Genomic DNA, 14,796 nt, shown 5'->3' on the forward strand with positions numbered 1-14,796 from the left:
GATCATTTCCTGCAAGTTTCAGCCAAATCGCACTGGTAGAACTTGAGAAGAAGTTCAAAATGTGTTTTCAAGATGGCGGCTGTGGCGGCCATCTTGGATTTCGGATCGACCCGAAAAAGAACAACACTTTGTCGGGACCGTGTCAGGATCATTTCATGCAAGTTTCAGCCAAATCCCACTGGTAGAACTTGAGAAGAAGTTCAAAATGTGTTTTCAAGATGGCGGCTGTGGCGGCCATCTTGGATTTCGAATCGACCCGAAAAAATAACAACACTTTGTCGGGACTGTGTCAGGATCATTTCATGCAAGTTTCAGCCAAATCCCACTGGTAGAACTTGAGAAGAAGTTCAAAATGTGTTTTCAAGATGGCGGCTTTGGCGGCCATCTTGGATTTCGGATCGACCGGAAAAATAACAACACTTTGTCGGGACTGTGTCAGGATCATTTCATGCAAGTTTCAGCCAAATCCCACTGGTAGAACTTGAGAAGAAGTTCAAAATGTGTTTTCAAGATGGCGGTTGTGGCGGCCATCTTGGATTTCGGATCGACCCGAAAAATAACAACACTTTGTCGGGACCGTGTCAGGATCATTTCATGCAAGTTTCAGCCAAATCCCACTGGTAGAACTTGAGAAGAAGTTCAAAATGTGTTTTCAAGATGGCGGCTGTGGCGGCCATCTTGGATTTCGGATCGACCCGAAAAATAACAACACTTTGTCGGGACCGTGTCAGGATCATTTCATGCAAGTTTCAGCCAAATCCTACTGGTAGAACTTGAGAAGAAGTTCAAAATGTGTTTTCAAGATGGCGGCTGTGGCGGCCATCTTGGATTTCGGATCGACCCGAAAAATAACAACACTTTGTCGGGACCATGTCAGGATCATTTCATGCAAGTTTCAGCCAAATCCCACTGGTAGAACTTGAGAAGAAGTTCAAAATGTGTTTTCAAGATGGCGGCTGTGACGGCCATCTTGGATTTCAGATCGACCCGAAAAATAACAACACTTTGTCGGGACCATGTCAGGATCATTTCCTGCAAGTTTCAGCCAAATCCCACCGGTAGAACTTGAGAAGAAGTTCAAAATGTGAAAAGTTAACGCATGGCGCACGGCGGACGACGACGGACGAAACATGATGACTATAGGTCATCCTGACCCTTCGGGTCAGATGACCTAACAAGTGATGGGCTCATGGATGCACAACCAGGTCTTATATATACCAGGCAGCATAACTAAATTCCCTTTCAATGATAAACATGCGGTTATTCAATAATATATGAACACATGCCATCAAAATTTGTTTACTCAAATAGTAATACCTGGTATGTCAATATATTAATTATTGCTGAACACATTGAAGAAACTACTTTCATAATCAAATTATATTCTGTTTGAAATATAATATATAACATCCAAATAATTTACGACTCAAATCAATAGTCTTTAGCTTATATAGCTTTGAAATTTTAACCCATTCATCCCCGGAGATAAATTTGCTCTCTTCTAAATCAAAGACTAGGGTCATTCTATTGTGAACTGGAGGGGTGAATGAGTTAAATCAGCTTCGATGCAAATACATACATTAAGTTCTTAACAGGTACTTGAACAACATATGAAGTAACTGACATGTAGGTAACTTTCTGGGATGGTTAAAGCCTGGTATTAAGTTCAATTATTATATATTATTACAGTAAAAATTGATCTTTTAATTTAATATTTGATCAATCACTCTCTTTTGTTAATTAGGAAAACTTAATACTGTATTGTATAAATGCAAAGTAGTTTAGAGTTTAACATTTTTAACTGACAAACATCATTTCTGAGATTGAGTTAAACGAAAAAGACCAATTCATATATAAATACAACCTGTTTGCTAGTACATGATAATTATGTATTTATTAAAACAAGTAATTTGTAAGTGTAATATCTATCTCCTTGACCAGATTGTAAACTCTGAGTAGTATACATATACGTACTGATAGTGATAGCTCTATCGTGTGACAGTCTATGCTGACTGTCATCAGTTTCATGGGTTGACTATAAATAGCAATTATAGTTAAAATTATCAGGTTGATGAACAGCTGGTTAGATGATCAGTGTTGGAGTTGTCCAGATGAACAATTATTATGCTTGACTGATTTTGATCAGTGACCGAGACTGTTTAGGTAGGCAGAGTATCCAGCTTGCTTGTACTCCAAAGCTGCCCCAAGAGGATCCGCTGCCCCAGTAATACCACGACCCACAATGACTACATCTGCACCCTTCTCCGAGACCGCTATCTGTGGGGTCACATACTGCTGTCCAAGGGAGTCTCCTCCCATTTGGATCTTGACACCTGAGTTAAACAAAGTAATAAACATTAAATGATGATACCTGGTTAATGAAATTCAATGTTCTTTCATTATAAGAAATAAATCTATAAAGATTGGAATAGACTACATCTGAGGATGGTCAGCTAAAAAGGCAAAGAGACACAACACGTGCACAAATACTGAAATCTACTTTCTATTTCTATGCAATTTACAATCCATGTAAGTTCAAGAAAGTTCACATCATTTATATTCCAAGGAATTTCAATTCAATTTTCAATTTATTCGTGGAAGTTGATTTTGTGAACTTGTTTTGCTAAATTTGATAGCAATAAAAGAAAGTTGGTTTACCCTATACCACAGCCTCCAAAAACACACAGATGTTCACACAACACTTCGCTTACATTTTACCTCGGTGGCTGTCGTTCAATATTATGTTCTTGGTTAATTGTTAAAATAACATTAAGCTTAATCAACTAACTAACAAAGGTCAGTACTAATGTTTTCCTAAATTTCATTTGATTCCTTGCTGGAAATGTTTGAATACAGTTTGATGAAATGAACAATTATCTTCCATCTTTTTGTAATTCCACAAAAACTTCTGATGCATACCTGGAGTCATGTGAACAAGGTCATGGTCAGCTGACAGGCGAGACTGAGAAATATAGCCAATCACAAAGTCCTTATTGGCTTCGGCCATCTTTACTGCACCTGTAACAAAATGTAATTCTACATCAACATGTGGATAACAATGGCTTACTTTGTTTGATGTTTCATCAACTTCAATGATGAATGGCCTCACCTTACCTTTTAAGTATTCTCGTTACCTCTAAAAGAAGCTGCATAAGTTTGGAGTAACATGTTGGTAGGTTGGTAGAGACAAATTTTCGAGTACCCTATTCTAATCGCCTTTAGTGCATGTTAGGCATTGACCTTCATCAGTTTTGCGTATACGAAAACAATATGTATTCTATTTTTGAATTCTACCAAATCACTGAACAAAATTCACCAAAATTTTGCAGAAACCTTCTAATCAAAACTGTAGTGTTACTAATGTTATACATGTATACTGGTATGTGGTCCCTAATATGGTAGAATCACGTACTGACTTAAAAGACAGAAGTCAAGGTCAATTGCAAAAATTGTGAATTTTGTGAATCATGATCTTGTTGTCTTTGGGTTTTCCTCAGAAAAACAGTTAACTTCACAATCACTGACTGACTGACAGGCGGTATATATATATATAGAGCCAAGTCTCATGCTCACAAGCGCATGTGTACTTGTTCAATGTTGGAGCAAACATGGTTATTGTAGCATACACAATACAAAATGCATGTGCACTTCTTTTTTGATTGACAGCTGATCTGTCAATAAAAGCTTATGAAGAAAAACGATATTTTGTACATTACTTGTTCATTCCTAGAAAATAACTCAAACTTGTTTGAACTAAAGAGTATTAAACAGTGTAAGCAGATTGTATTGGACATCATTATTGACAAATGAGTCCTGACTGAACTCCAGGATTCTATCATATGATTGAAGCTAAAATGTTCTTTCGGATATCAGCTGTCCATTCATTGGTGATTTTTTTCCCAAAACAAACTGACAATAATTAAGCAGATTTTCTTGTATATAATCAGGAAATTGAGAGGGAGTTCAATATTACTGAACATAAACAAGGAATTGATGAATAACAGAGCACTTGGCTTGGACAAGTATATCTTAGATAAGTATAAAGTTATTAAATATCTTTTAAGGGAGTACCACTGTGGTAGCAATTCTGTAGTAATAATTACTGATACCCACCTTTAGTATAGTCGCCAGTAGCTAGATTCCCTGACGAGCTCATTTCTGCAACTATCAAACATCCACGACCCAGGGGCTTGCCAACCTGTAGCAAATACATAATTAAAATCAAATACTGCAACAGGAGAGGAGAAAATGTAACAGCTAGACTGAGGTCAAGGTTCGAGACCCAAGAAAACTAGCTAGCCGGATGTTCTATAGGTTGTTTTACCCTGTCATCAATGAATGACCTAGATCAACTCACTGTTGTCTTTGACCTCCCCCCCATATATACCTCCATTGCTATGCTGAGTTATTAAAAGGATCTTAATGTTCTAATGGGAAAACCTAACCCCTGTCAGATAACTGTTGATTCTTGAAAGAACAAGACAGTTTGCATGATCATAAAAGTATCATTGGGAAAACCTACCTCTGCCAGAGCACTGTTACATGTAATTCTTGCATGAACATGATAGTTTACATGATCATGAAAATTCCATTGGGAAGACCTACTTCTGTCAGAGCACTGGTAATTCTTGAAAGGACATGAAAGTTCCATTTGGGAAACCTACCTCTGCCAGAGCACTAACGATGCCTGAGCCAGGAACAGGGTGAGCATTTGTGATGTGAGCCCAACTGGATATCTTGTACATGCCTCCCTCATATTGTGTATGTACAGTCTTTCCAATGTCACCAAACTTCCTGAAAATACCAAAAACGACCTCAATTCATTACAGTCTCATAAATATAGAATCTTGTAATTATTAATTAAATGAATCAGTTTTCATTTCATATGAGATGTGAGTAATTTTATGAGTCTAAGAAGATTTATTGGTGAGCAAAAATTAAAACTTAGATTTTCTGCCTTATATTGCTTATGCCAGGTATTGGTATATGTTGGTACTCAAAACTGATTTTTCATGATATCAACTCGCATAGTTCGAACTCACGTTTTTTTCCTAAACAAATTTTATTTCGGATAATTCAAACTGGTCCATCAATATTTATTTAATTTTGTTTGAACTTACCAAAGGTATACCGTATGCACCAACTTCGCTAGCCAAGGGTATAAGCCAATACTCTACTTTTACCCTTGGCATATCTGACTTCAGAACGGGTAGTCCCGCACTGCGCCACCTGCTGGATCACCGCAGTTGCGCCCCTTCCATTTACGTAACAAGCAACCAATTAAAAAGCTTGTATCATTGTTGTATGGTTGAAAAAATGGCAGTGCCCTATGAAACACGCGTCTTGTTTGCGACAGATTCAAAATACCACAGATGAACATGTGTGTGAGTCATTTGTTTATTAGTGAGTTCGGACACCAGTTTTTGCGTTTCATGCAGAAGTTCTGCAGTGTCCAATTTTGTAACGAGATCGTAGTATATCTTTTAATTGTTTAATTTGTGAAACATAAACCATGCACGTACTTTCCAATCTGTTTGGAGAGCAACGTCTCCAAGACGTTCATTTAGCTGGTATAAAACATCTAATTGATTAAATAGATAGTAATATAACTTCGCTAGGAGTTGATGTTGACAGACATGCCTGATGCCTCATTATACAAATGTAGGTCACTATACTACCGCTTCAGTTCAGTTTTGTTGACAAATCAAAGCTGCGTTTTCATTGGTCGCCTGAACCTAGCCGCATCCAATCAGAATTTGAAAGCAAAAACACTTGTTCTGAAGTGAGATATGCCAAGGGTAGTAGGAAGAGAATCAGACTTAATACCCTTGGCTAGCGAAGTTGCGTATGCACATACATATTCTTGGTGAAAGCACTTTCAGCTGACACTTTTAATTACCTATCTTCAAATATGAGGAAATTATGTTTGTCTGCAAGTCTCTGTAACTCTTTTGTGACATCTGAAGTGAAGTCTTCCAGCATGTCTATATGGGTCTTCACTATACACACATGGGGTCCAATTTTATCTGCCATCTAAAAATAACAAATACAATACAAGAACTTTAAAGGCCCACTACCTTTCTGAAACAAAAAGAAATTAATGTTTCTTAAAACTAAAAGTAGCCCATTCCCATGTACTCTATGTTAACAATGAGGTTTTGTCATATGGCGTTAACACATGTTAATTAGGATGACAGTAGGAAACCTTCAGTACAATATCATGACATAATTTATTTTCATAGAATTGTTCAGAAGGTGATGATCAGTGTAGTATTAACGATAAGCAAATAACTTTTGCGACTCTACAACATTATCAATCTTGTTTAATTTACATTAATTGCCATTTTAAAAAGACATTTAGGAAAAGTGGTGGGCCTTTAAATAAAAATAAATAGTAATTAAAATTGATTTACGGTATAACCTGAATACTTACTTGTAACAGCTCACTACTACTTGCACAGTCTATAGAAACACAAAGGTTGCTCTCTTTGTCAGCCATTATGGTGTAGAGAGATCGTACTAATGGATGGCTACACTTCACCGCTCTTTCCTTGTGACTCATAACCTGGTCAGCAGAAATATCATTAAGTAGCTATAGGTTACAGAGAAATGGAGACTTCTGATTATTTCTTACTGAAACTGTCAGAACTACAACTGTCGTCCAGGAGTTATAATTATACCCCCTCCATTAGATTTTTAACAAAGGGGCATAACTCTGAAAAAGGTTGAGGTATCTTATTCTGATCGGATAGATTACTGTTTGATTATAAAGGATAAATGCTTCAAAGTTTCACTGAAATCCCTCCAGTAGTTAAAGAGATGTTACTGTAGCTATTTAATTGTTTTATAACAAAGAGCATATAATAATAATCAAATATATTTTATTCACGTATATACTTTTTCTGGATTACAAAGAAAAAAGTTAATGTTTAAATTAACAAAATCAAGAATGAGGTTTTGTTGTTTAGATTTTAGCATGTCGTGCATATATTTTACATACTTTTTTTTTTTAAATTTGGTTGATTTTAAAGCAACAACAGGAAAAAGCACACTAATTAATAGAATGGCATTCAGTAGTCACTGTAGTAATATACTATTATTAAATATTTACTATCATAATAAAAAAAAGTTTAACAATTTGGTGAGAAATTAATCGAAAATAATTAGTTGATGACCAAGATGTCACTGACAGATTTCTACCTTTGTTGTAGATGAGCTGTTGCTTTTGTTGTTGACAGCTACATGCCCATCAAACCTGTTGTCTTGTATAAAGCGGTTGGTTCTGTCCACAATATCACTGTCTAGTTTGTTTAGCCTTTGCAACGTTGATAAGACTTGTGATAAAGTTATTACACTAAAAATAAACGAGGAAGCAAACATCACGACAACAAACATCAATGACATCGTAAATATCTTTCAAATTTAATTTCTAGTAGATCATAATCTCACTTCAAATATACTTTCATTTATAAACATATAGTTCAAACAACAACTTAATAGTTAAAAAAAAACGAGATTTCACCAGAAATTCTAGGTGGTGTTTCTGCAGATGTCAATGATAATTCATGAAGAAAGTTAAGTTTGGAAAGAAATAACTCATTCACAAAATTTAAACATTTTCCTGAATTTATTACTTCAACATTTTCTTAAAATAAAAGTGAAACAGGTAGTCATGGTGAAGTGAACAGATGTTGAAAAAACATGGTGTCAATGACATGATGAATCCACAAATATTGACAGGTAATTCTGGCAAAATTGGAAATGAACCTCGCTATAAGACTAATCCACAAGGGTATTAGACTAATGCATGCAATATATCGCTGTGATCCCATTCAGTCAAATCCTTATCGGAGTTCTAAACAACTTTGTTTCAAAATGCTATCACAAACATTAGCTACAGAACTTTCAATTTTTTTGCTATTGTTAGAATCCAAGATATCCACTGAATCCATTTATCCCCAAAAGTTACCCAACTCATGATCTAGATGGCATGGGGAATCATCCTAGCAAATTTGAGATCAATACTCTACTTTGAATTCCCTCCACAATAATTGTTCAAAAGATAACAAGAGGCCCATGGGCCTTAATGGTCATCTGACTAATGGCACAAAACAACACATTCTCAGTATACAATAGTGGCCAACAATTTAGGCAATACAACAGACCCCTTATTTGAAGCTGCAAGTTTCCAAAATATTTCATGACTTTGACCATAAAAGTACATAAAGGTCATTCACTTGAACAAACTAGGTAGATCTTTATCCTAGTATGCTACGGGCCCAATATCACTACTCAAGGCCTATTAGTTATTCACAAGTTGTTTAAAGATTTTAGCCTGTTTGACCCCTGTGACCTTGAATGAAGGTCAAGGTCGTTTATTTAAACAAACTTGGTAGCCCTGCATGCCACAGGCCCAATATGAGTACCCTGGGACTTTTGGTTTTTGAGAAGAAGTCGTTTAAAGATTTTAGCCTATTTGACTCCTGTGACCTTGAATGAAGGTCAAGATCCTTTATTTGAACAAGTTTGATAGCCCTTCATCCAAGCATGCCGCAGGCCAAATATGAGTAGCCTGGGCCTTTTGTCCCAGCATGCCACAGGACCATTATCAGGTCTCTAGGCCTCTTAGTTATACACAAGAAGTCGATTAAAGAATTTAGCCTATTTGACCCCTGTGACCTTGAATAAAAGTCAAGGTCTTTCATTTTAACAAACTTGGTAACTCTTCATCTCATAATGCCACAGGCACAATCTCAAGTCTCTAGACTTTTTAACTATTCACAAGAAGTTGTTTAAAGATTTTAGCCTATTTGACCCCTGTGACCTTGGATGAAGGTCAAGGTCATTCACTTGAACAGACTTGGTACTCATTCATTCCAGCATGCTGCAGGCCCAATATGAGTTCCCTGGGCATTTGGGTTCTTTGAAGAAGTCGTTCAAAGATTTTAGCCTATTTGACCCCTTTGACCTTGAATGAAGGAGGTCCTTCATTTTAATAAATTTGATAGCCCTTCATCCAGCATGCTACAGGCCAAATATCAGTACCCTGGGCCTTTCGGTTATTGGAAAGTGTTTGAATGAGAATTTAGCACAGCGCACACGACGGACGACGCATGTTGACAATAGGTCAGATGACCTAAAAATGGACAGACAGATGGATGGGTGGAAGGATGCACAGATTGACGACCTGATTACTATTAGAGCACCTGCATCTCGCGTATGGGGCTGTACATATCAATATACCTTGACAGTGTGTTGTTATACTGTCCCCACTCCATTGACAATTTATACCTGTACAGTTTAATCCCCTTCCTCTCTAGAGCAGCTTTCCCTCCTTGTTCACGGTCCAAAAGTACTATGGCATTTGTTACTTGAATCTTCTCATTTTGCAATGACTGCAAAAAGAAATGATACTTTCTTCAATTTGAAATCTTAACAATTCTTCTGTAAGATTGTAATAGATTGATAGTATTAATTTTGGTATTTTATAACAATTTGAAATTTTGGATTTGAAGATTTCAGAAAATAACAAAATGCACATTCAAAATTATCTCGGTGAAAACAGTAAATTCTGTAATTCTCTAACAGTATACAGCTGTTGACTGGGGTTGAGGGCAACAGATGATTTGTTGAACCCGAAGACAAACTGTTGCCCGAGGCCGTATAGGAGTATAACAATAAATTTTGTTACCCCTATAAAATAGTTCCTATATAAACTCTATTGCCAAAAATGCCAATAAATGAACTATTCCGTCGAGCGGTCCAAAGAACTGTTAAAATTGACTGTTAAAATGTGCTGTTGGACCGGAGTGACATCACACCTACAATTCGTGACGTCAATGCATTGTTTTGAGTCAATGGGTATAACAAAACATCGACTGGGTTTTCGGGCAACAGATGATTTGTTGGACCCTCAAACAAACTGTTTGTCCCTCGGCCTTCGGCCTTGGGCAACAGTCTGTTTCGGGTTCAAGAATATCATCTGTTGCCCCTCAACCCAGTCAACAAACTGTATACTGTAATTGGTATATAGATTTGCAACAACGAAGCACAATCATCAAGTAGCTGTCACGAAAATGCTAGAGAAAATATAAGATTACCATATATGTTATTACAGGTAAATAGATTTTTGTACATAGGACTTACGGGTTACATTGCAAATTATGTTTTACATTACACTAAATTACTATTGAATATTAAATGATCATAACAATGCCCAGAACATTGTTTTACACAATATAGTGGCAGGTAAATACATTGCTTGTCTCACAGACAGAACTATCGTACCATTGGTGACCACATCCTACACTACATGTATCATGTTACATACCTCAGCTGTCTCACATACAGAACTAATATATACATACCTCAGCTGTCTCACAGACAGAACTATCATGCTACATACCTCAGCTGTCTCACAGACAGAACTATCATGTTACATACCTCAGCTGTTCTCACAGACAGAACTATCATGTTACATAGCTCAGCTGTCTCACAGACAAAACTATCATGATATATACTTCAGCTGTCACACAGACAGAACTATCATGTTACATACCTCAGCTGTCTCGCAGACAGAACTATCATGTTATATACCTCAGCTGTCTCACAGACAAAACTATCATGTTTATATACCTCAGCTGTCTCACAGACAGAACTATCATGTTATATACCTCAGCTGTCTCACAGACAAAACTATCATGTTATATACCTCAGCTGTCTCACAGACAGAACTATCATGTTATATACCTCAGCTGTCTCACAGACAGAACTATCATGTTATATACCTCAGCTGTCACACAGACAGAACTATCATGTTATATACCTCAGCTGTCTCACAGACAGATACTACCTCATATATACATACCTCAGCTGTCTCACAGACAGAACTAATATATACATACCTCAGCTGTCTCACAGACAGAACTATCATGTTATATACCTCAGCTGTCTCACAGACAGAACTATCATGTTATATACCTCAGCTGTCTCACAGACAGAACTATCATGTTATATACCTCAGCTGTCACAGACAGACACTCAGTGAACGAAAATCATGTTATATACCTCAGCTGTCTCACAGACAGAACTATCATGTTATAAACCTCAGCTGTCACACAGACTAAACTATCATGTTATATACCTCAGCTGTCACACAGACAGAACTATCATGTTATAAACCTCAGCTGTCACACAGACTAAACTATCATGTAACATACCTCAGCTGTCTCACAGACAGAACTATGGTGTCTACATCATGTTACATACCTCAGCTGTCTCACAGACAGAACTACCACTGGTGACTACATCATGTTACATACCTCAGCTGTCTCATAGACAAAACTATCATGTTATATACTTCAGCTGTCACACAGACAGAACTATCATGTTATAATTACATACCTCAGCTGTCTCGCAGACAGAACTATCATGTTATATACCTCAGCTGTCTCACAGACAAAACTATCATGTTTATATACCTCAGCTGTCTCACAGACAGAACTATCATGTTATATACCTCAGCTGTCTCACAGACAAAACTATCATGTTACATACCTCAGCTGTCTCACGGACAGAACTATCATGTTATATACCTCAGCTGTCTCACAGACAGAACTATCATGTTATATACCTCAGCTGTCTCACAGACAGAACTATCATGTTATATACCTCACTGTCACACAGACAGAACTATCTGTACTCACTCGACAGAACTAATATTTACATACCTCAGCTGTCTCACAGACAGAACTAATATATACATACCTCAGCTGTCTCACAGACAGAACTATCATGTTATATACCTCAGCTGTCTCACAGACAGAACTATCATGTTATATACCTCAGCTGTCTCACAGACAGAACTATCATGTTATATACCTCAGCTGTCACACAGACAGAACTATCATGTTATATACCTCAGCTGTCTCACAGACTAAACTATCATGTTATATACCTCAGCTGTCACACAGACAGAACTATCATGTTACATACCTCAGCTGTCTCACAGACAGAACTATCATGTTATAAACCTCAGCTGTCATACAGACAAAACTATCATGTTATATACTTCAGCTGTCTCACAGACAGAACTATCATGTTATATACCTCAGCTGTCATACAGACAGAACTATCATGTTATAAACCTCAGCTGTCATACAGACAGAACTATCATGTTATATACCTCAGCTGTCATACAGACAGAACTATCATGTTATAAACCTCAGCTGTCATACAGACAGAACTATCATGTTATATACCTCAGCTGTCTCACAGACAGAACTATCATGTTATAAACCTCAGCTGTCATACAGACAGAACTATCATGTTATATACCTCAGCTGTCATACAGACAGAACTATCATGTTATAATACCTCAGCTGTCATACAGACAGAACTATCATGTTATAAACCTCAGCTGTCATACAGACAGAACTATCATGTTATATACTTCAGCTGTCTCACAGACAGAACTATCATGTTATATACCTCAGCTGTCACACAGACTAAACTTACATCATGTTACATACCTCAGCTGTCTCACAGACAGAACTATCATGTTATAAACCTCAGCTGTCATACAGACAGAACTATCATGTTATAAACCTCAGCTGTCATACAGACAGAACTATCATGTTATATACCTCAGCTGTCATACGGACAGAACTATCATGTTATATACCTCAGCTGTCTCACAGACAGAACTATCATGTTATATACCTCAGCTGTCTCACAGACAGAACTACCACTGGTGACTACATCCTACATCATGTTACATACCTCAGCTGTCTCACAGACAGAACTACCACTGGTGTCTACATCATGTTACATACCTCAGCTGTCTCACAGACAGAACTACCACTGGTGACTACATCATGTTACATACCTCAGCTGTCTCACAGACAGAACTACCACTGGTGACTACATCATGTTACATACCTCAGCTGTCTCACAGACAGAACTACCACTGGTGACTACATCATGTTACATACCTCAGCTGTCTCACAGACAGAACTACCACTGGTGACTACATCACGTTACATACCTCAGCTGTCTCACAGACAGAACTACCACTGGTGACTACATCATGTTACATACCTCAGCTGTCTCACAGACAGAACTACCACTGGTGACTACATCCTCCACTATCATGTTACATACCTCAGTTGTCTCACAGACAGAACTACCACTGGTGACTACATCCTCCACTATCATGTTACATACCTCAGTTGTCTCACAGACAGAACTACCACTGGTGACTACATCATGTTACATACCTCAGCTGTCTCACAGACAGAACTACCACTGGTGACTACATCCTCCACTATCATGTTACATACCTCAGTTGTCTCACAGACAGAACTACCACTGGTGACTACATCATGTTACATACCTCAGCTGTCTCACAGACAGAACTACCACTGGTGACTACATCACGTTACATACCTCAGCTGTCTCACAGACAGAACTACCACTGGTGACTACATCATGTTACATACCTCAGCTGTCTCACAGACAGAACTACCACTGGTGACTACATCCTCCACTATCATGTTACATACCTCAGTTGTCTCACAGACAGAACTACCACTGGTGTCTACATCATGTTACATACCTCAGCTGTCTCACAGACAGAACTACCACTGGTGACTACATCCTCCACTATCATGTTACATACCTCAGTTGTCTCACAGACAGAACTACCACTGGTGACTACATCCTCCACTATCATGTTACATACCTCAGTTGTCTCACAGACAGAACTACCACTGGTGACTACATCCTCCACTATCATGTTACATACCTCAGCTGTCTCACAGACAGAACTACCACTGGTGACTACATCCTCCACTATCATGTTACATACCTCAGCTGTCTCACAGACAGAACTACCACTGGTGACTACATCATGTTACATACCTCAGCTGTCTCACAGACAGAACTACCACTGGTGACTACATCCTCCACTATCATGTTACATACCTCAGCTGTCTCACAGACAGAACTACCACTGGTGTCTACATCATGTTACATACCTCAGCTGTCTCACAGACAGAACTACCACTGGTGACTACATCATGTTACATACCTCAGCTGTCTCACAGACAGAACTACCACTGGTGACTACATCCTCCACTATCATGTTACATACCTCAGCTGTCTCACAGACAGAACTACCACTGGTGTCTACATCATGTTACATACCTCAGCTGTCTCACAGACAGAACTACCACTGGTGACTACATCATGTTACATACCTTAGTTGTCTCACAGACAGAACTACCACTGGTGACTACATCATGTTACATACCTCAGTTGTCTCACAGACAGAACTACCACTGGTGACTACATCATGTTACATACCTCAGTTGTCTCACAGACAGAACTACCACTGGTGACTACATCATGTTACATACCTCAGTTGTCTCACAGACAGAACTACCACTGGTGACTACATCACGTTACATACCTCAGCTGTCTCACAGACAGAACTACCACTGGTGACTACATCCTGTACTATCATGTTACATATATCAGCTGTCACACATACAGAACTACCACTGGTGTCTACATCATGTTACATACCTCAGCTGTCTCACAGACAGAACTACCACTGGTGACTACATCCTCCACTATCATGTTACATACCTCAGCTGTCTCACAGACAGAACTACCACTGGTGTCTACATCATGTTACATACCTCAGCTGTCTCACAGACAGAACTACCACTGGTGTCTACATCATGTTACATACCTCAGCTGTCTCACAGACAGAACTACCACTGGTGACTACAT

The 14,796-nt window shown here is 38.1% G+C and overlaps 1 protein-coding gene across 2 annotated transcripts in view; it reads right to left on the bottom strand.

Annotated features, from left to right (window-relative positions):
- Positions 1-14,796, bottom strand: part of LOC138330062 (uridine 5'-monophosphate synthase-like) — a 28,471-nt gene continuing 13,675 nt past the window's right edge. The window contains exons 4-11 of one of the 2 annotated variants that reach the window (XM_069277441.1): positions 9,292-9,395; positions 7,201-7,354; positions 6,434-6,565; positions 5,900-6,033; positions 4,665-4,794; positions 4,114-4,198; positions 2,920-3,018; positions 1-2,333 (exon numbers count right to left, since the gene is read on the bottom strand). In XM_069277441.1, coding sequence (XP_069133542.1) covers positions 2,143-2,333; positions 2,920-3,018; positions 4,114-4,198; positions 4,665-4,794; positions 5,900-6,033; positions 6,434-6,565; positions 7,201-7,354; positions 9,292-9,395 — 1,029 coding nt within the window. In that variant the 3' untranslated portion in view covers positions 1-2,142. The remainder of the gene's footprint in view (positions 2,334-2,919; positions 3,019-4,113; positions 4,199-4,664; positions 4,795-5,899; positions 6,034-6,433; positions 6,566-7,200; positions 7,355-9,291; positions 9,396-14,796) is intronic. The other variant, XM_069277440.1, reaches the window with a different exon arrangement.

The sequence above is a fragment of the Argopecten irradians genome, chromosome 8 (assembly GCF_041381155.1).
Source record: "Argopecten irradians isolate NY chromosome 8, Ai_NY, whole genome shotgun sequence".
Taxonomy (NCBI): domain Eukaryota; kingdom Metazoa; phylum Mollusca; class Bivalvia; order Pectinida; family Pectinidae; genus Argopecten; species Argopecten irradians.